Source organism: Mya arenaria, chromosome 6 (genome assembly GCF_026914265.1).
Source record: "Mya arenaria isolate MELC-2E11 chromosome 6, ASM2691426v1".
NCBI classification, from domain to species: domain Eukaryota; kingdom Metazoa; phylum Mollusca; class Bivalvia; order Myida; family Myidae; genus Mya; species Mya arenaria.
The window spans coordinates 23,098,663-23,119,067 of NC_069127.1; the positions used below are offsets into that span (position 1 = coordinate 23,098,663).

The following is a 20,405-nucleotide window of genomic DNA, read 5'->3' on the forward strand; positions in this document are numbered from 1 at the left end:
GTGTACTGTATCCCTCAAACAAAATAAAGAATGGACCAAAGCCTCACCTACCCCCTCGCATTCAATGCTGTATATGATTATGAAATCTAAAGTGCATTCCGGCAATTAATGTAACACACGAGACCCTTTTTATAACACCCCAACGGTTTTTGCTGCACCTTCCCCTAATACGATATACGCCCCTAACAATAACAATATAGTATTTACCCCAGCCCTACACCTTCCCCGTTCGCACACTTTAGTGTATGTGCTTCAACTTATGTAGTTAGTTGTACTTAAACCACTGAGAAGGCCTCTTAGTGTTGATCATTGGTCTTTGTTGTGAATCTATTTACACATTGTGTTAGCTTTTTTATAAGAGCATTTCATTAAATGCTAATTCTATAAGCAGTTGAACAATTATTACTTCATATTTGATGCAGAATGGTGATTGATTTAGGATACATTTTTTTTTCAGCTTATGAAAAAGAAGAACATCACTCACTCACTTACCTACTCACGCACTCACACACCCACAAAGACAATGGAGTTGTTAAAAACTCACTGCAAAATATCCAAAGATTATATATTTCATCCACTTGATCTTTGAATTTATGAATTCTGCACTTCATATGACAATATATTGAATAGCATATGCCTCAAATGATTGTTTACAGGCATTTTGAAGACTTTCACAGTAAAAGATGGTAGTTTATTTCTGTGGAAAGCATTGCTTTTTATTTTATTTTATTTTATAATGATGTGCCAAAGAGCTGTGGCATTGCTTTGCAAGTGGTAAGGCAATCTGAAACCAGGAGATGCAGCACTAAATATAACATTTCAAAATTATAAAGATGTAAGTCACCCCTGTATGACCTAATTGTGTGTAAACGATTTAAAAGAGTGACATATACAGCAAATGTGTAATATAAATGAGCAACATATAGACAATGGCCAAGTGCCGTTCTCTTCAATGTGTGCCGCAATCGACCCCTGTCTCTTATTGAATTCGAGTGGTAAGTAGCCATCGGCAGGGGAGGGGGCGTGTTTATGAGAAAACTGCGCTTCTTTCTCAACTCCGCGCATACACATATGTCATTTATTCAAATATCTGCTGCATTAAAACAACAGGTATCAACGTTCACCATCAGTATCATCGCACATAAAGCAGCCGGCATCAGTTAGAGTGTGGTAGTTTCGAATTTGGAGGCTGTATATTTTGTCTGGAAGTCGCTAGAGGTAAATGAGGGTATTTCCTGTCCCTACAAATACTATAATGGTAATAACTTAGTTAAATGCCACTTTTCTACTCAATTTCTTGCTGGCTTTTCTCAAAACTGTGTTGGACACGCCTCCAAGTTCGAATATGTGTTTTAATGTTAAACCTGCTGTCGACTACGGCTGGTATAACAACAATAGAGTTTAGGTGCATTGGAGGAGGTTTAATAAGGGTCAATTATTCAAGACGTAAAACTAGATCATAAAACATTTGTGTAATATTCACTTTTTATCTAACCATGTAATCAATCAAATAAGAAAACATGTTCCCTTATTTCTCTTCACTTATGTTTCCTTACAAACATCCATCAGTTTGTAATATTTAGTTATTAATCGTTCACAGATACGCTTACATAAAAATACATGACAGTATTTCCCTGGAAAACACCATTACACTTTTAAACATAGCATGTTTGTATCCTCTTAAGACAAAACAGTCGGTCATCCTCACGGTTTTCGCTTCATAATAGTGTTGTTCTAAACGGGGTGCTCTGCAAACAAATAAAGTAAAATTATTCACGTTTCGAACGATACAGATTCTTGGTTGTTTTATTGAACATTTTTTGTGTAATTTTTGTTTAAGGATTAGTGAATACTTCAGTAAAATGGTACAGAAGGACATAGTTTACCATATCGCTGCCTTTTTATCGTCCATACCTTGTTGTCAATATGTTTTACGACCCTTTTTTATAACTATTTTTAAATATTTCATACATCGGTAAGGCAATATAGACTAATAGTTCAAAAATGTATATCCTGTAAACATTGAACTATTGAGTGCTCGTTTAGTGTGTGCATCAATGAAACAAAAATGATATTTTTCTATATATTATGTAACCTTTCGGCTAACAAAAACTAAGTCACAGTAATACCTTTCCTGACACTTTCGACGTTAACAAAGGCATATGAACTTGGCTCATCCAACGGCGTGTACACGTGCGAATTGTCGAGTCTGAAATATAACATGTATGTACATTAATTTATCACTTTGGGCTGGTATCGACGCACATGCAGACGTTTATACCTTGTTATTATAGTCAATGCCACGTTATTGTGTTATTAAAAATATAATCTTTGTTAAAAAGGCAATCATCTTTATTGAGTCTAAAATGATCGTTACCCTTATGAGACAGAAGAAATGCAGCACATACAAAAGATGTGACTTTGTCAATATATGTCATACACAACACATACAATATCCATATATAATATGTGCACATGCTTACGTCTTACAGTTTCAGTGCATTATTTGCATTGGTTTAACATACCTATTGCTTCCATGTTCTGTAAAAAAAATACAGAAAACTACTAAAAGAGCTGGATGATAAGCAATTAAAACACGTAAACACGGACATCAATGTGTTTCAGGTTTCAACAAAAAAAGTAACATTCTCTACTTTACCACAGATGTTTCATATTTGAAGGAACACATTTGAAGTTGGATTTTTGTTATAATCATTGATATGAGTAACAAGAAAATATGAAAACTGATCGGGGCATCACGATTCAAATTTCACACAATTCTAAACTGATTCTAGATCGGTTATGCACACAATGGTTATATAAACTAGAAGAGAAAACACCAACTAAAATGATATTGTTATTTAAGAGGATCCTATAATGCCCTCGGCGAGTGATACTTACTTAGTACGTCGTATGTTGGTGTTGCAGTTGTCATGGAAATATCCTCGTATGTCTGAGCTGCATTATGTTCAGCATTCTCTGCTGAGGATCTGAACAGGTAAGAGAAAAAAGATTGGCCCCAATTCACCCATGTAGTTCTGTGGTTTATCTTTAAATGTATTAAGAAAATTCTGAAAATACATTGATCCTCTTTCCTGACATAAGTCTTGTTATATAAAGGAATAACTATTGTTTAAACCATGATATTTCATAGCAAATAATGTAAACAATTTTACATGTCCTTGATACATTGAAAGGAATCATGTTCTTTATTTAGGACCCATTGTTGTTTATTGTTCATACAATTAGTGATTGAATTTGATAAAAATGGAATACAATATACTTTATAATTATACTTATTGTTTGGACACACCTAGGAAAAGAAAAAGACACCACGTGTACAATATTAATGACTACATGGCCGTTTATTTACAGACATTTCGGTAATTTAACAAAGACTAAGCATTGTTTAAGACGCCGACCGTTTTTTTTCAGGAAACTGCTGTTGATCTTGTCAAGTTAGGACACGATCTTTTGCTAATATTGTTATTTCTTGTTGCCCAACCCATTTGTATATATGCATCATACGTAACACTTTATAATGGTAAATGTTTAATATATTTATATATGCAATACAATAAATACAATAAGGTAAAACCAATCTTGTCATGTGAATTGTATCCGATATTTTATCCCGCTAAAACAGGTTCCGAGACTAGTCTGTGACTGTTGTATTCTGACCTATGCATAAGACACAAACTTGAGTTCTGTTGTATTCTGACCTTCCTGGGACATAAACCTGAGTTCTGTGGTATTCCGATCAATGCCAGAGCCAGAGGCACAAACTTGAATCTGTTGAATTCTGACCTATGCCAGAGACAGAAACCTGAGTTATGTGGTACTCTGACCAACGCCTGTGACACAACACGGAGTTCTGGTGTATTCTGACTTAAGCTTGAGACACAAACGGGAGTTCTGTGGTATTCTGACCTATGCCTGAGACACACACCGGAGTTCTGGTGTATTCTGACCTCAGCCTGAGACACAAACCGGAGTTCTGTTGTATAATGATCTATGCCTGAGACACAAACCGGAGTTCTTGTGTATTCTGACCTATTCCAGAGACACAAACTGGAGTTATATTGTATTCTGACCCATGCCTGAGACACAAACCGGAGTTTGATTGTATTCTGATCTATGCTTGAGACAAAAACCGGAGTTCTATTATATTCTGACCTAAGCCTGAGACATAAACCGGAGTTCTATTGTATTCTGATCTATGCTAGAGACACAAACCAGAGTTATTGTGTATTCTGACCTATGACTGAGACACAAACTTAAGTTCATGTGTATTCTAAACTATGCCAGATACATAAACCAGAATCCTGGTGTATTCTGACCTATGCCTGAGACACAAACCGGAGTTTTATTTTATTCTGACCTATGCCTGAGACACAAACCGGAGTTATATTGTATTCTGATCTATGCCTGAGACATAAACCGGAGTTCTATTATATTCTGACCTACGCCTGAGACACAAACCGGAGTTCTGTTGTATAATGATCTATGCCTGAGACACAAACCAGAGTTCTTGTGTATTCTGACCTATTCCAGAGACACAAACTGGAGTTATATTGTATTCTGACCCATGCCTGAGACACAAACCGGAGTTCTATTATATTCTGACCTACGCCTGAGACACAAAGCGGAGTTCTGTTGTATTCTGATCTATGCCAGAGACACAAACCAGAATTATTGTGTATTCTGACCTATGACTGAGACACAAACAATAATTAACAGTTATAACAAATAAAATTTCTTAGATTTTCTAACATTTTATATTAAAAATCAGGGTTAATAGTTATTTAGATTTTAATTATATTTTTATATCAGTCATATCAATGATTTTATTTACAACTTATTTACAGATCTCATTGACATTTATAAGACGACCTACAATGTTTTTCTTTATACTCAAGATAAAAAATAAAATAAAATTAAGGGGCCGAAATGTCTCTATTAAAAATCACTAAGGGGCCGAAACGTCTCGAGTCATTTTAATTAAGGGGACGAAATGGCAGGGCCGAAACGTCTTAGGGGCCGATTTGGTAGTAGGCCGATTTGGTAAGGGGCCGATTTGTCTTGCTCCCTGCCTGAGACACAAACCGGAGTTCTATTGTATTCTGACCTATGATTTAGGCACACAACGGAATCCAGTAAATAAATCAGTCGTAATTTACGTGTTTAAACTTTAATTGACATAATTGTTAACACTTACACGGACTCCCCAAGAGGAACATCTGCAAGAAAAATGGCGGTTTATTGAAAGAAAACAGGTTGACTCAGTGAACATACTAGTATCAGACAGTATGTATTGCAATTGAAGGTATTTTATGGTTAATTTGAAATATTTAAATTTTAGTATTAGAGAGCAATTAATAATCTAATATAAGTCTATTACGATGACTTTTCCTGTCCCCTTTATATCCATCAAAATAACACTGACTTACGTTTAACGTATTTTAGAGACACAATTTATTTTTCTATACTTGAAACAATTAAATACAGTCATGGAACCCTGTGATATTGACCTCATTCAGTCATTTTGTCTTGTCATCCTATTATGGAGTTCTAATGACTTTAATAGCATATGGTTGAAACATAATGTAAACAGTATTCTAAACCAAAATTGTCTTTCGTATCGCAAATACACTTATATGAAACATGTGTATCCGTAACAGAAAACAACCTAATTGTCAGTCATCGACTTTTGCTGTTTATGTACAAGCATGCCAAAGTGTGCACCGAAATTTAATAATGTAAATAACCGGTACACTTAGTATATGCACTGTTTTTTACCAAAGACACGTTAAAATTCATAATAAGTGTTTGAGGTTACGTATTGCGTCATTGGTATAAGTTTCTATGGGTAAAATAAAAAATATATAAAAATTTAAACATTTGGAATGCACTGATGTAAGTCACTAAGTCATTTAAACGTGAAAGTAAATCATTATTATGCAAAGCTAGTCGTTTAAACGAGTTACTAGCTTATCAGTCGTTTTTGCGGGTGTGTCAGCAGTTTAGTACATTTAATCGATATAAAGGGATATCAAAGGGGCTAGATGTATTAATTCACGTGAATGATTGCATAATGTATACCATAATCACACGTCACTCTGTTCGATTGTTAACAGGATTAATAAAAAATGTTTTGTAAATTCTCGGACTACGTGAACATTATGAACACTTAACATGACTAGAGTTATGTTGTATAATGTAAACAATGCAAGTATAATCGAAAACATGTTTGTTTTGAGCTCTGTTTTTTTGTTATTTACGGTCAAGTCCTGGTTGATGGTCGCAAAGCAAATATACGTAGAATAAGGACTCTTGGGGACTTATCGTTGTACAGTAGTATGAAGAAAAGAAAAATAAGACAAAATTCCAGTTCGGTTCCTCACTACACTTATACATGCTTACCATATAACCAACATCGTATGCATTGTTTGGTGCTCAAACAAAAAGCAAGTTTTTTTTTAAATATCTACATACCGCTTTTTCGTACAATGATACAATCACCTTTATATTTCCGTCGAAGAATAACCACGACCACAACTATGGATGCTAGCGCTCCGATACTTCCTCCAACTGCACCACCAATAACTGCACCAGCACTTGGACCTGACTCTGAACAAAGTGATTATTAATCAAAGACTTTAAGTTTAATTTTGTTTATCAAAGAAAACACTGATTGCCATTTTAATTGTAATTGTAAAAGTTATTTAATATTATATATATATATATATATATATATATATATATATATATATATATTTATATATATATCATGGGACCAATTGACAAACACGCACCCAATTCTGACACTAATGACCATCGTCTGAAACGTGCAACTGTTTGTATCCTAGTGTTGTGCGAATATTAGGATCTATATTAAATGTAATAAGGATTTGTACCTCTCGATCAGTTGCTTGTTTTCTAAAAAAATCTTAAAGCAACATCAATTTAACTTGTTAAATTGTTGAAAATTTGATTAATAATCGTTATCAGCTCATATAAATGCATATCAAAATTCATATGAACAAATGCAGAAACAAGCTCAGTAGCCAAAAGTTTAAACATAAACCCCGTTTAATGGCACAGGGTGAACGCCAAAGACGACAAAAAACAAAATTCACAAACAGGAAACACGGAACAAAAGCACAAAATTCCACAATATAAAACAAGGTGTGTTTATCAAGGATTGTTAGGTAACGCCTTGGAACGGTCAGTAAAATAAATTTGCCTGAAGTTTAAACCAGTTTGCGTGCACAACCTCACTCTTATCCCAACAATCCTGAATAAAGTAAAAACGTAAAGGGGAAAACTTATCAAATGATACATTAATACTTCAAATGCATTTAATATGTTACTGATTATCTCAATACGTTTGTATGATTTAGTGATTGCCCTAGAAAACGGTATGTTTATAATAACCTAGAATTAACTAAGTCGGCGCTACCTGACTGGATACCAGCTTTAAGGGGATGACAGACCAGAAATCATCCGAAACAAACACGTAAAAGACGCTATCTTTAATCAAAATTAATACAACAAGACGAGCATATATAATCATCATTAATTTATCGTAATATGCAATGCTGAATACATCTAAATTTCATCTTGAAAGGTAACAAGAAGTATATTTAAAAAGATCATCGGCCGTGGTAAACCAGCAGAATGACTATTATCTGAATTGTTTAAATGTTCGACATGTTATAGAGATTGTTTTTGGTTTAATTCTTTTTGGGTTTTCCCTGAGTCAGTGCAGCTTTTTGAAAGGAATATCATAACCATGCTAAGTATAACAGAGTACTGTAATGCTTGATTAAACACGAGTTTCAATACAGGACTTTTTTCACCCCAGAAAAGGTATGAAAACGCCATGTGCTATATTAATGGATTAATTGTAGCTAGTTTTCTTGAAGCATGCAACAAAATCTAAAATATCAACTTTCAAATTAATATAATATCATTAAAAAAATAATATTCAACACACTAACATGTTCAAATCATGTATAAACAAAGTTATCTATCTTCACCAAATGATTAATATTATTTTGCTTAACATATTTGAAACAACATATATGTTCCTTTTGTACCTTCTTGACAAGGAATAAAAACGTAGTATCAAATAGTGGTAATAACATACAACAAGACGACAGACAACCAAATATCCAACAAGTTCATCGTTACGTATAACTCAGCATTTAAGATCGATGTGCTTTCACAAACCAACAGAGATCTGTCAGAATAACTAAAATATAAACAAAATTCTGATTTAATTTTATTAACTAAATTCTATACACAATACGAACCTTGCAACTGAAGATGGAATACTTCAGAAGTACGTCCTAGTTCATTGCTCACGTTAACTCTGTAGTAACCAAAGTCGACTTCCTGCACACTGGTAAATAATATGCTTGTTTGAAGCCTATCCACCGAGACAACTATTTCAACGTTTTGTGTTATGTGTATGACTTCCCATCCATTCCCAGTCACGACTTGTTTCTCCCATTCAAAGTCTGATCTATCAGGGCGCGGATAGGCTACCAAGTTAAAGGTCAAACTTGCGGGTACGTCGGTAACGCTGGTCACATGATAAACTGATGGTGAGTCTGTGGAAGCACGCGGAGAGCCTTGAGAGGAACAATTACAATCATAACCTTTAGCCCCTAGCTTTACCATTCAGTACATCTATTGAAGAATAAGCAAAACGTTGAACAGCGAGTTCAATGCAAAGAGGTAATTTGAAGCATTTGATTTAAGACTTGGTATGTAGTCGGGAAACCTTTAGAGTGACGATCTTATATACATGTTATTATACAATCAGAATATACTTAACGAACTTCATTGGGACGCATACATACACTTGACAAAAACTGGCAATGTCTTCATAGCAGGGGCGGGGTCGTAGACGTTACGTCCCGTGCACATGTAGATGCCGTCATCTTCACATTTACTTTTTTCGATCGCAAGAGTTAGACTCTGTGCATTGCTTTTGTGTTTGAGAGATCGTCCATCCTTCAGTATCTCAATATATGAACCAGGGTTACTATCTACAGTACAACGAAAGCTAGCACGAGAACCTTCAACTAATACCACATCATCTCTGCCTTCAAGATTCGTTATAGCAAAGTCTGTGATTGAAGCACCATCTGAAATATTTTAAATTACAGTGTTATAAGAAGGACTGCACGATTCAATGTTTAAATAAATGTTTTAAATGTTTAAATGAAAATATATATAGATGTAAACATTTTATATTGATGAACTAATTGAAACTCTAAAATTACAATTGTAATTCCGAGATGACATATTTGATCATCATATTATTTTTTTCGTAAAACATTTATTTCATATTTAATTTGATAAGCATTTACACGAAAAAAAAATTTTTTTGTATCAATAGCAATTTTGGTTAACAGCAATTATGCGCCCAATATGATTTGTGAAGCAAAAATAACTGGTTTCAATGCACATACCATATCTGTTAAAGCTCAATGTATGTTCACTTTTGAAGGTAAGAAGTTCTAATTAAAACACATGTAGCTTGAGTAGGATTTAGCGTGCAACGGACGGTTTTGAGACCGTAATAAATAAATTTCAAGAAATACTTACACAATACTTTAATATTCAGTGTGCCCGATACGGATTTAGACTCGTCGTTGTATCCGGTCGGGTTGAGCGTGTTCGAGGCCACGCACGTCCTCGATGTGTCCGAGTTAGCAGTAAACGTCCACACCTGACTAGTGCCATTCCAGGATGAGTAGGAAGGAGCGGGTTTGCCGATGGATACACATGCCACGGTGACTGATTTGCCCCGGATGACAGAGAGGCTGTTTTCTGTAATAAGCGGCCCAGTTGATCCGCCGTTGTGAAAAGTAGGGCTGCTTGGGGGATCTGAGTATATTAAGAAAGCATTTATAGCCCGCCTTACAGATGAAATGAATAAAGAAAAACACGTGTTAAATATTCATTGTATTTTTATTTATTTAAAAATCCGTTTAAAAGAAAAAGAGATCACAGAACACACCTTCCAATCTATTTACATAAAACAACTAAGTCTCTTTTACATAATATTGTTTAAAAAAATTAATTTGTTTTCCTTAAAAGCCTTACATGAAAGTAATTGAACACTAACAACCAGAGAATATTTTATTTACAAGGTAAAAAAGGAAAAGACACAAACGAAACAACACAATATTACTTTATTCGGTTTTTACCGAATATTTGTATGAACACTTCTAACGTGTACATTGTGCAACGCTTATAAGTTTATTCCAACTTCGTATTATGATTTCGCAGCATGGTAAGACACAGTTTATGTGTATGGTATTCCAAGAAGAGCAAGTCATGCGCCATGAAGTCATTTGTTAGTAATCAGTTTGCAGAATGTTATGTTTAGTCAAAATGTTGTGCAAATATTTTGATAGTTTTGCGATCTCATTTTTAATAATTCAATAGCGGTTTTGGTGGTTTAGTTTGACCTTTATAGTATGTATGTATTAAAAAATAGGCCTTCATGCCAGGTCTAGTTACATTTTTTTTTATGGTAAAAGCGCATATAGATTTTCTAGTCATAGTCGTATTGGGGATGGTAATTTGTGCAAATTCTAGTGACCGTCACTGGGTAAAGTATGAACATTATTTACAAAATGTTTACACCTAATACCGTACAGATTATAAGGAAGTCTATGATGATCTACATTTATTTCCTTACATCGTTGTGTCATTCACAAGAGTGTTCCATTTCGGAAATCATTCATGCAAACCATGCGTTTTACTATCATATTTGTCTAAGGTAACTTAATACGTAGTTTGAAACACATACATACCAGTCTGAAAGAATAATAACATTAACAATGCTAAACAAAATATTTTTAACAAACATTTTATTACATTTTGTGTTCGTTTTTTCTCTATGTGCATTGTATATGCTGAGGTGTAATGTTTTAAAGAGGGATTCCAGCAAACTGTATTTCTATGATAAATATAGCATCAATTAGGTTATGATATGGTTGAACACTCTAGTCCTCCCCTTGCCGATATGTTATATCATTTGTAAAACTCTTAAACAATGCATAAAACAGTGGCATAATGCAGAAATAATTCCGTTCTTAAATGTGAGGGTTTTAATAGTAAAAGAGATCGACTGGATAACACTGGCCTGTCGTGGTGATGACATGTCTCAACAGGCATTACCAAATATATGCTTTTATTGTATAAGCAACACAGGTTGTTTAAAGCAAAACTTCATAATTAAAAACTATTTGATAGTTTGGATCGTAAGTGTTTAGTCAAAATGTTTATTCGATCATGTATTTCCAAAGTTAAGTTTGGCCCTACCAGAAAATGTTATATTGAATTATGTAATACAATATTTACAAGCGGTGACACCCGGCTTAAGATAGTAATGGTTGGTCACATTATGTGGTGTAGCGGGCTAGTTTGTTCATAAACGCCGTAATGACTGGCCTATATGAGTTTTACTTTTAAACAATGAGCTTTCGCAAACGCCTGAAGCTTTTTCTGTCCACAACTTATATTTATAAATATCATCCTAGGAGAGGAAAATAATTGGTTTTAAAGTAAATTAATTTTGTCTCTCAGGCCAGGGTGACTTTGTTTTATAATATTGAAATAAAATGATAGAATTACATCTTATATAAAACATATATTCACACTGCCAAAAATGGAAATGTACCAAATACACCTAAGTATGGTCTTCAAGTAAGGTTAAAAGGTTCGCTTGAATGATTAGCCTATCAAGTGTTGTGTCATTGAAATTATTTAATTATCTATTTGCATCTAGGTAAAGCTAACCAAGAAGGAGTATGATTTTATGTTCAAGTAACTGGCTTTTCAAAATTATCTAATACATTTTATATTTTAACCCTCTTTAACTGTTTATGCACGTATGAACTTGAGACATGTCTTTTTCTGCTAAATATTCTTGCCCTTTGACTATCATTAAGCATTGCTGATTTACATGTATGACAGTTCTTCCATTGTTTTAGTATCGATACAATAGATCGGCATGTTGACTGGAAACATATTTTGCTCTGCACTTGCGACAAATAATAATTTATTCAACCAAATAAGAATAATTCGGAAATCGTCTATCATGATGTATACTTTTATAAATTTCGCATAGTATTCATAGAATATAAATGTATTCATAAAAGCATTTATTCTGCCTAATGAGATATGGACCTAAAATATCGTAGCTATTTGTAAATGCTCTAAGCTATACTGAGCTTTGCTTCTTTAATAATTAGGCACAAAGCACTTACAAAGAACTCTAACGTCGAATGGCGACTCACGTCTCCCCTGTTCGGTAGTTCCGTTTGAAAACTGCATGCTGTTTTCCATGGTCAACGTTAATGTAATTGCGTTCTGAACGAGCAGGTCAAGACTTTGTCCAGAAGTTGGAGTGGAAACTCCGGTTACAGACCACGAGTATTTGGATGGCGGGTTGCTATCACAGGAACAGTGGATTGTGATAGTGTTTCCTCGTATTGCTGATACGATGTCTGATGATATGGCAGTTGATCCCACGCGGCAACTCGGCGGATCCGGTGGGTCTATTGTAAACAGTACACCGGATTTACAATACTAACCGAACTCGCATTAAGAATGATCAATACTGATATATGATTTTTATTTAAATAATCTGAATGTCATCTTATTTCAAAACAAATTGGAATGTATTAACGGTACAACGAATCGTAGTTAACAAAAACATAAATATGCTTAAAAAGATAAAAACCCTAACATTGAACGTCGACTGTGACATTAATGTCCTTTGTGAGATTAACTGCCTGTTGATTGGATGGAACCAAGAAGTTCCGTGCTTGTATCCTAAATAATCCCGTGTGTGTTCTTTGAATGCCGCTGATGTAAAGAGGACTAGCTTGTCCGTGTCCAGGGTGGGTCCAGGAAACACTTGGCAACGGATTACCGTCGCTTTTGCAATTTAGGCGAAACTCCCAGCCTTCTCTTAATGCAACAGTAGATGACAACGCCGACCCATCAAGTCTACAAACGGGTTCATCTGGGCCATCTAAAGAGTAATCGTTGTTGTACATAATGTTGGTACAATATATGTGAGTAAATTAAGTTGACCTGGATATAAAATAGATAATAAACATGAAGTATGCAACAAATACGTTTCAATTTCAAATGAGAGAACATTTACTATCAGTATAAATCCCAACAAACACAACTGCAAATAGAACTGCAAAATCGAAGCAAAGGCATACCTTTCAAGCCTAAAATTAAACAAATGAATACATATATATATAAACATATGACTCAACATATAACACTACGGTAGGACACAGAAGGCGTTATATAATGTCAACAACGTATTTGTATGAACGTCTGTACGTTCTACAGAACTTTATTCTGGCTTCGGTCATGTCGTTTGCGTGTACTTTTTAAGGATTAAAATTCGACATGTTGCATTTTATTGGGGTATGGTATGCAATGGGGCTGTTCAAAATGAGTGGAGTCCGAAGTGGCATAAACCTTAAACCCACCCCCTCAAAAGAGATTCAAAGCTGGTCATTCAGTTACGTAACCTACACAACAAGTTTATTCACGATCCATCAAACCTAACTAAAGTTTTTGGTCGGAAATATTTATTTTTTATTTTAAATAAACTTGACCTTGATCTTGACCGTAACCCCTTAAAAGCAATCCCAAGCTAGGTCATTCTATAGGCTACCAACACAGCAAGTTTCATTACTATCCATCAGTCACAACTTCAGTCATTAGGTGGAAACCATTGATCTATTTTTACAAGCCGTAATCTTGACATCGAACCCAGCCCTTCCCCTCAAAGCATTTCCAAGCTAGCTCTTCACATATGCTAAGTAAAGTTATTTGGCGAGAACTTATTTTAACGCTCGCACGACCGCCTCCCATCCAACGACATCATCATTCTAGTTTCCTGGTTTTCGTTGAAAACCTGGTTGAAAGAACGATTTTACCATGATCTTATTATTACTTCACAAACCATATGTCATTTGAATATCCATAAAACCCCATTTCTGGACATAAAGTCCCTTCAAAATACCTGAATCAATTGAAATTGTGCTTTGTAGACCACACATCGCTTCAAACGCTATCTGCGATGTTTGACAAAATGCTCATTTCATATCAATTAAAGACATTTTCAACATCCTCAGGTATAAAAACAATGAAGGTGTATATGTCTTTTAAACAGCACGGAGCAAAATACGTCATTCCTCCTTTTTGCAGGTTGTTTTGGGAAACAAACATTCTTATTTAAAAGTAACAATAAAATAAAATTAAAAGCCACGAGTCTTTGTTTCCCAATCATCACGCAAACACACTAAACTTAAACTAAAACTTCAAGTAAATATTTGATATTGTTGGACTATTTAAGAGTGTATTAACACCTACATAGAACGTTTAACCATCGTGGGGGACTAGATCTTTTTAGCCAATCACCAATACTTCCTTGACAGAGGATTCTCATGCCCTGGTGGCTTTTCTGTGGGGTGAAATCAAGTGTACTGGAAGTGACGTCATGCGAGATGCTGGACACAATTCCAGAAGTCAGCTGTGTGGAACCCAGATACCACATTACTGTGGCCGCCGGACGACACGTTGACGTAACGCAGCGAAAGCGCTGTAGGACGTTTTCAGTCACCGATACAAGGTACGTCTTTGGTGTAAATGTCACTGCGAAGTGAACTGAATAGCAAATAATGTATGCTTTATCACATATAGGACAATATTAACATTTGAATAAAATGCCTAGAAATGATAAAAAACTCTCTACAGTAATGGTATTATCAATTCATCTTAAAGTGCCACGAACATATAGCCGGTAAATAGTATCGAAATAAATAGAGGATATTTGTTTATTTCAGTGTAAGATCGTATTTTATTTTACGAGTGTCATAGAAAAACATATTTTCACGAGTGGCGAAGCCACGAGTGAAAATGTAGTTTTTTATGATCACGAGTTCTATTCATTCTTATAGCTTAATATTCGCTCGTTTTTTATTGCAAAGCTTTATGAACAGTAAAAAATAAAGTATTATTAGTGCACAAATGTTCCAAAAAAATAATGAAAACACTTTTTATTTTAACCAAATTACTACGCCGCTATTTATAGAATGAAAATTTGGAAGGTCAAATGTGTTAGCAAAACAAATGTGGATACTCATTGGATTTTAACCATTCTTCTTAGTTTAAGACTGCATGTACGCGTGTTTTTATAGTAAGTTAATATACAGTCATCTTACTGTCAGAGACCAGTTTGTTTCGCTTTAAAATGTTTGTTTTCCAGAAGAGTAAATGCCACGCTAGTTTGTTGACACATTTTGAGATGTGGGTGGGGTAAAAATATTGGATCTATCTGTAAATTGTTGTGTGAATTCTCCAGGAAGCTCATTTTACGTACTAAAACGGTTAACAGTTCAAAATACATTTGATCGATGCTATAAAATTTTATTTATGTTCGAACAGTTGTTTTTGTCTGTAATTTGTTTGGAATGAAAGCAAATGTTCGAACATTCAGCTTCAAAGATCAGTAAAATGTTTGATAAACGGGATAACCGGTAATAAACGGTAAGTTGTTAATTTCCATTTATATATTTATTTAAATTTATAAAATATTTCTTTATTTTTTTTTAACCTTTTTTGACATAATTTACTGAAGTCCAGTGTTCTGTTTTGACCAAGGCAAGTACATGTAACAACAAAGGATTTTAAAAGTAGTTCTGAAAATTGATATTTTCACTCCTTATTTTGCAGTGAAAATATCAAATTGATATTTTCACTGTTGTTATTTCACTGTTAAAACCCCATATTTCATCGTAAAGCATGAAAGAAAACTGTATCACTTGCTGTGGTCCTTACATATATCACGGCACGAATAAGTTGAAAAAATATTTAGCAATATAAGTATTGAATGCTCTAAAACAATGTTACTTTACTGCTCTTTTTTCTAATTGCGATAGTGTTACAATAACTCCCCGGTTAATAAAACAGCCAGTCCAAATGTTAGAAGAAAAAAAGAATCTTAGAATGTCGTTTTTATTTTTTCAGTACACTTATCAATTCGTCATTGATGACGTTGCGGACGTATAATGTCATCAAAACACGCTTGGCGTCACGATTTAAAACAAAAACTTCTTTAATTCATTTTATAAGGTAACGTTTTTTTTTTCTTTTTCATATGGTAACTATTGTGATCGAAGGAGAGTTCCTTAATGATATCTTTTTATAAACTTTATATAATTGATCATTTATTATTCAATTTACTTTTACATTTGATATACCGCTTGATGATTACTCGAAGTTATTATAGCATATTTTCAAAGAATGATTGCATCCCTTAAGCTATACCATAAATTAAAACGCTCGGTTGTTTCAGAGGAGATAAAAACACACGTTCAGTTCGTCTAGGACCGGAATTGACCACCGAAAATAAATGTTAAAACGGTCGGAACGCTGTCCTGACGGGGGTTGTTCTGGTTTTTGGAGCGATCGGACTAGTAAAGTAGCATTACGTGCATTGGCAAATTATTTCGCGTTCGTGTCGCACGCTGTACGTTGCCTGATTGTGCTTATAATCGTTAACATTCTTATGTATACCGAGATTCTGTTGTGAAACAGGAGGAGGAGGAGGAGGTGATTTATCATACGGATTATACTCTAAAATATCAGTTAATAAACGTCACAGGTTTCACCTGCTAACGGATCTGTCATTTGTAAGTTAAGGGGCACCGGTCGGGAAGGGGCTCATCGTCGCTACATAGGCAAGGCGTCAGTATGTATTTACAAGGTACCTGACAATTTATAATAACGTTCGTGCTTAAAATAGGACTTTCATTTAGGGCTTAGGATGGACTTAAAATAATACTTAATCGAATATCCTGTAACGTCAATAAGTATGGGACAGTTTTTGCTAATTTTAACGAATCATCGTGTCGTCATTTGTCACGCTAATTCCTATTCTTGATCGATTACAGAATACCCCGTGACGTCACTAAGAATGGATAAGTTGTTTTGCAAATCCTGATTAAAAAAATACCCATTAAATAATCAGCTTCAGGGCCTTTGAGCATAGAGTCATTGAAAAAGATGTTTAAGTGAAACATATTAAACATAGCAAGCTATAAATTAAACATGATAGTGGATACTTCATAATGAATTGTTTTGAAAAATAACAATGATTTGTTTTAGATATAACAAGTTTTTATGTTTTAAGTACAACTGTTTGGTGTATTATATCCATTTCCATGTATTTAAGGACAGGTTTGCATTTGTTTCTCAGATATATGAGTATAGTGCTTACATGGGTACAAGTTAAGGTTTTCAATTTCAAATATTTTTAAGTTGCAAGTACTTATTCCATTTAATAAAGAAGATAATTGTGTCAGTGTATATTCGTAGTATATATCACCGAGTGAGCACCAAGGCGTACCCACGAGTGAAATAATCACTTTTGGTGTTCACAAGGTGAAATATATTGCTATATTTTTCTGAAACAAACATTTGTATTTCTTTTTAATATACGAGGGGTGATCGGGAAGTTCGTAGACTATTGCTCAAAAAATAAAATAAATCACTATTTACTTTGAAAGCATATATTACATTTTTGGAGGTTGATATATTTTGTCCACGATACAGCAATTAACAATAACACAGTAAGGCGTACCCGGAGCACGCCAGAATACAACAAGCGACGTCATGATAACGTCAGAGATACAGTCACATTTTTTCAACGTTATCACCGCGGATATGAATGCATTTTATATGTCTCTGTAACCATTTAGTGTAGCTATCGCTGAACCAGTCATGTCGTATGACGAAACAACATTTTGCGTATACATACGAAGCTCAAACCGCCCGCCTCGTAGCGCTGCCTTTTTTCCGGGAAAACTCTGAAATCCATGGGGGCAGGATCGGGACTGTAGGGTGCTGAAGAATTTCAAAACCAAGCAAGTTGATTTCAAGGAGGGTTGAGTTAGCTCTGTGTCCTGGAGCGTTATCTTGGTTGAATATTATGCGCTCGGGGTCGAGATTCGGGCGTTTCTTCTTCAATGCCTGCATCAAGTCTCGGCTGAGAACCTGAAATTATAAAATTAAGCCAAACTTGGAATCGTGACAGTAACGCCAAAACAGTGCACTTGAATATTTTTTGTAAACATTAAATTCTAATATTTTTAAACGTCTCGTGATCCTTAAGGAGTCTTGGCTCACAGCGCGCACACACTTTAGACATGCCTCATTCTGTTTTCAAAATATCATGCACTGTAGAAGTGGAAACATCTAGTTCAAAAACTAAACTTCTCAAAGTGTGTCGCCTCACACTGAACACCATATCTTATTATACCATATACCCGAAAAGGTTGGTGCCACTTGAAGACAAGCGCCCTACTCCATTTCTTGGTCTTACTGGAACTCTGTAACATCTTCAACGTTTCACTTGGTGTCTTGTCTAATCCAACGAAAAATTAAAATGGCTGCCCTTAACACGACGTCGCTCGTTGATGTCATTGTTTTGAAATTTCGGTTAGTGACAACGCCTTTAAAAATGCTTATATCTTTCAACCGCAAACAACGACAAACGTCACAATTTCAGGAAATGACGTCATAAACGACGTAGTACAGCAGACGATTTTGCACAGTCGTACGGAAAAGAAAACGCATTCAAATGTGGTAGTATTCAATGTTGAAAAGTGCATATGTTTTACGTGCTCTGGGTATGCCGATGCACGTTGTTATGGACACTGATGATTCAGCGAATAATACAAAATGTTTGTGAATTTCAACTGCTAGCTTATAAGATATTAATCATAGTTTATTTTAATTGTCATAGTAATGACACAAATAATAAGGAAGTTATACGAACAGTCTACGAACTTCCCGATCACCCCTCGTATGCTTAACATTGGAAGTCATGTTATTACATTTTGGGAAACGCGTCAATTTGTATGCGTACATAACGTCATTTTGGAAATTACGTTGTTGAAATTTTGTCCCAGCCCTGTGCGCGCTGACGTTTGATTTGGAACTGAGAGCGGGCTAAATTTTCAAAACAGTAAATAATATCAAATTGATATTTTTACTTTTGAAATATCACTTTTATTCCACTGATAAATCTCTATAAACCACCGGAAAGCATATAATAAAATAGTTTATTAAACAATGACCAAATTGAAATTGAATATTAAAGCGACCCCGACTTATTTAAAAGTAAGATATTCTATTTCAATCAAGGCATACATTTAACGATAATTTAAATGCTAATGCATCCACATTAATAATAAGGGTAGTAGGTGAAGTACTTGTGTTGAATTATGTTTTTTATGGACTATGTTTAATAAATACCTTACAGAATGGGTGAATATCGTTCTATTGTATCCACACGTATATAATATTATTTATGTACTAGCACAGTATGTAACTGCAATATTTTAGTACTGTTTTATTTCCTTAAAATATAGCAAAAATTCCTGTGTAGTAATATTAATTGTTGTGTAAATAACAACATAAATCATTAAAGGCATATCCAAAATTAATTACGCTTGTTGTTTTAAAAGTTACCTGCATACGTGATTTGTATTCCAGAGACCTGCGATGACATAATATCAACGCATGTATAAAAGCCTGCGTCGTTCACTTCAAAACCCTCCACCCATAGGTAGAATATGTTGTATCCAACAGGCTCTGAATTATGGTACATTATGAACTTGCTTTCATTTGATGTCCCACAAGCAAATATGCCGCATCTTCCCACATAGGTGTCATCCCTTCTAAACTCAATAGAGCTAACATTATCACTCGTGTTGCAGGTTAACGTTATATGACTTTGCATATGATAAAATTGTTGATACTCGAAAATTGCTGAGTCGGATGTCAGCAACATAAAACCTGAAATCAATTAAAACTTTTAAAAGTATCGACACATATCCATGTAATCTATATCAAATCAAGTGTGTGCAACAGTTTGAAGAAGACTAAAGTAGTTATTCAACTTCTTTTTGGTAACAGTGATTTGTTTCGTTATAGATCCAGGCCAACTTTCCGACACCCGTAAGCTCAATGTAAATAAATGGTGTTTGTTTGAAATTGTGAAGCATGTTCGAATATGCAAGACTGCTGACAAAATATCATATCATATGTCATATTTCCTCTCCAAATTTGATGTTTTATGCATTTTTCTTAAACCGTTAGTTACGGTTTAAGCCATACAATATCATTTTTGGAATGGAAATATGAAAATCTGATCCTTTGTCAGCAGTCTTTCATCATTGGTTTGCAGATATTTACTCAAAAAGTTGCTCATTCTAAGACAAAAAATAATAAAGTTGGAAAAACAGTAAATCTGTGAGAGTGCAGCTTTAAAATTCTTC

At 34.6% G+C, this 20,405-nt stretch overlaps 1 protein-coding gene across 3 annotated transcripts in view; it reads right to left on the reverse strand.

Annotated features, from left to right (window-relative positions):
• Positions 1-1,410: 1,410 nt before the first annotated feature.
• Positions 1,411-20,405, reverse strand: part of LOC128237533 (carcinoembryonic antigen-related cell adhesion molecule 5-like) — a 28,037-nt gene continuing 9,042 nt past the window's right edge. The window contains exons 3-15 of one of the 3 annotated variants that reach the window (XM_052953122.1): positions 19,597-19,923; positions 14,482-14,727; positions 12,779-13,066; positions 12,297-12,587; positions 9,622-9,903; positions 8,871-9,158; positions 8,319-8,639; positions 6,523-6,630; positions 5,219-5,240; positions 2,902-2,990; positions 2,526-2,541; positions 2,130-2,209; positions 1,411-1,748 (exon numbers count right to left, since the gene is read on the reverse strand). In XM_052953122.1, coding sequence (XP_052809082.1) covers positions 1,735-1,748; positions 2,130-2,209; positions 2,526-2,541; positions 2,902-2,990; positions 5,219-5,240; positions 6,523-6,630; positions 8,319-8,639; positions 8,871-9,158; positions 9,622-9,903; positions 12,297-12,587; positions 12,779-13,066; positions 14,482-14,727; positions 19,597-19,923 — 2,372 coding nt within the window. In that variant the 3' untranslated portion in view covers positions 1,411-1,734. Of the gene's footprint in view, positions 1,749-2,129; positions 2,210-2,525; positions 2,542-2,901; positions 2,991-5,218; positions 5,241-6,522; positions 6,631-8,318; positions 8,640-8,870; positions 9,159-9,621; positions 9,904-12,296; positions 12,588-12,778; positions 13,067-14,433; positions 14,728-19,596; positions 19,924-20,405 lie in introns of all 3 variants that reach the window. The other 2 variants (XM_052953121.1, XM_052953123.1) reach the window with 2 other exon arrangements.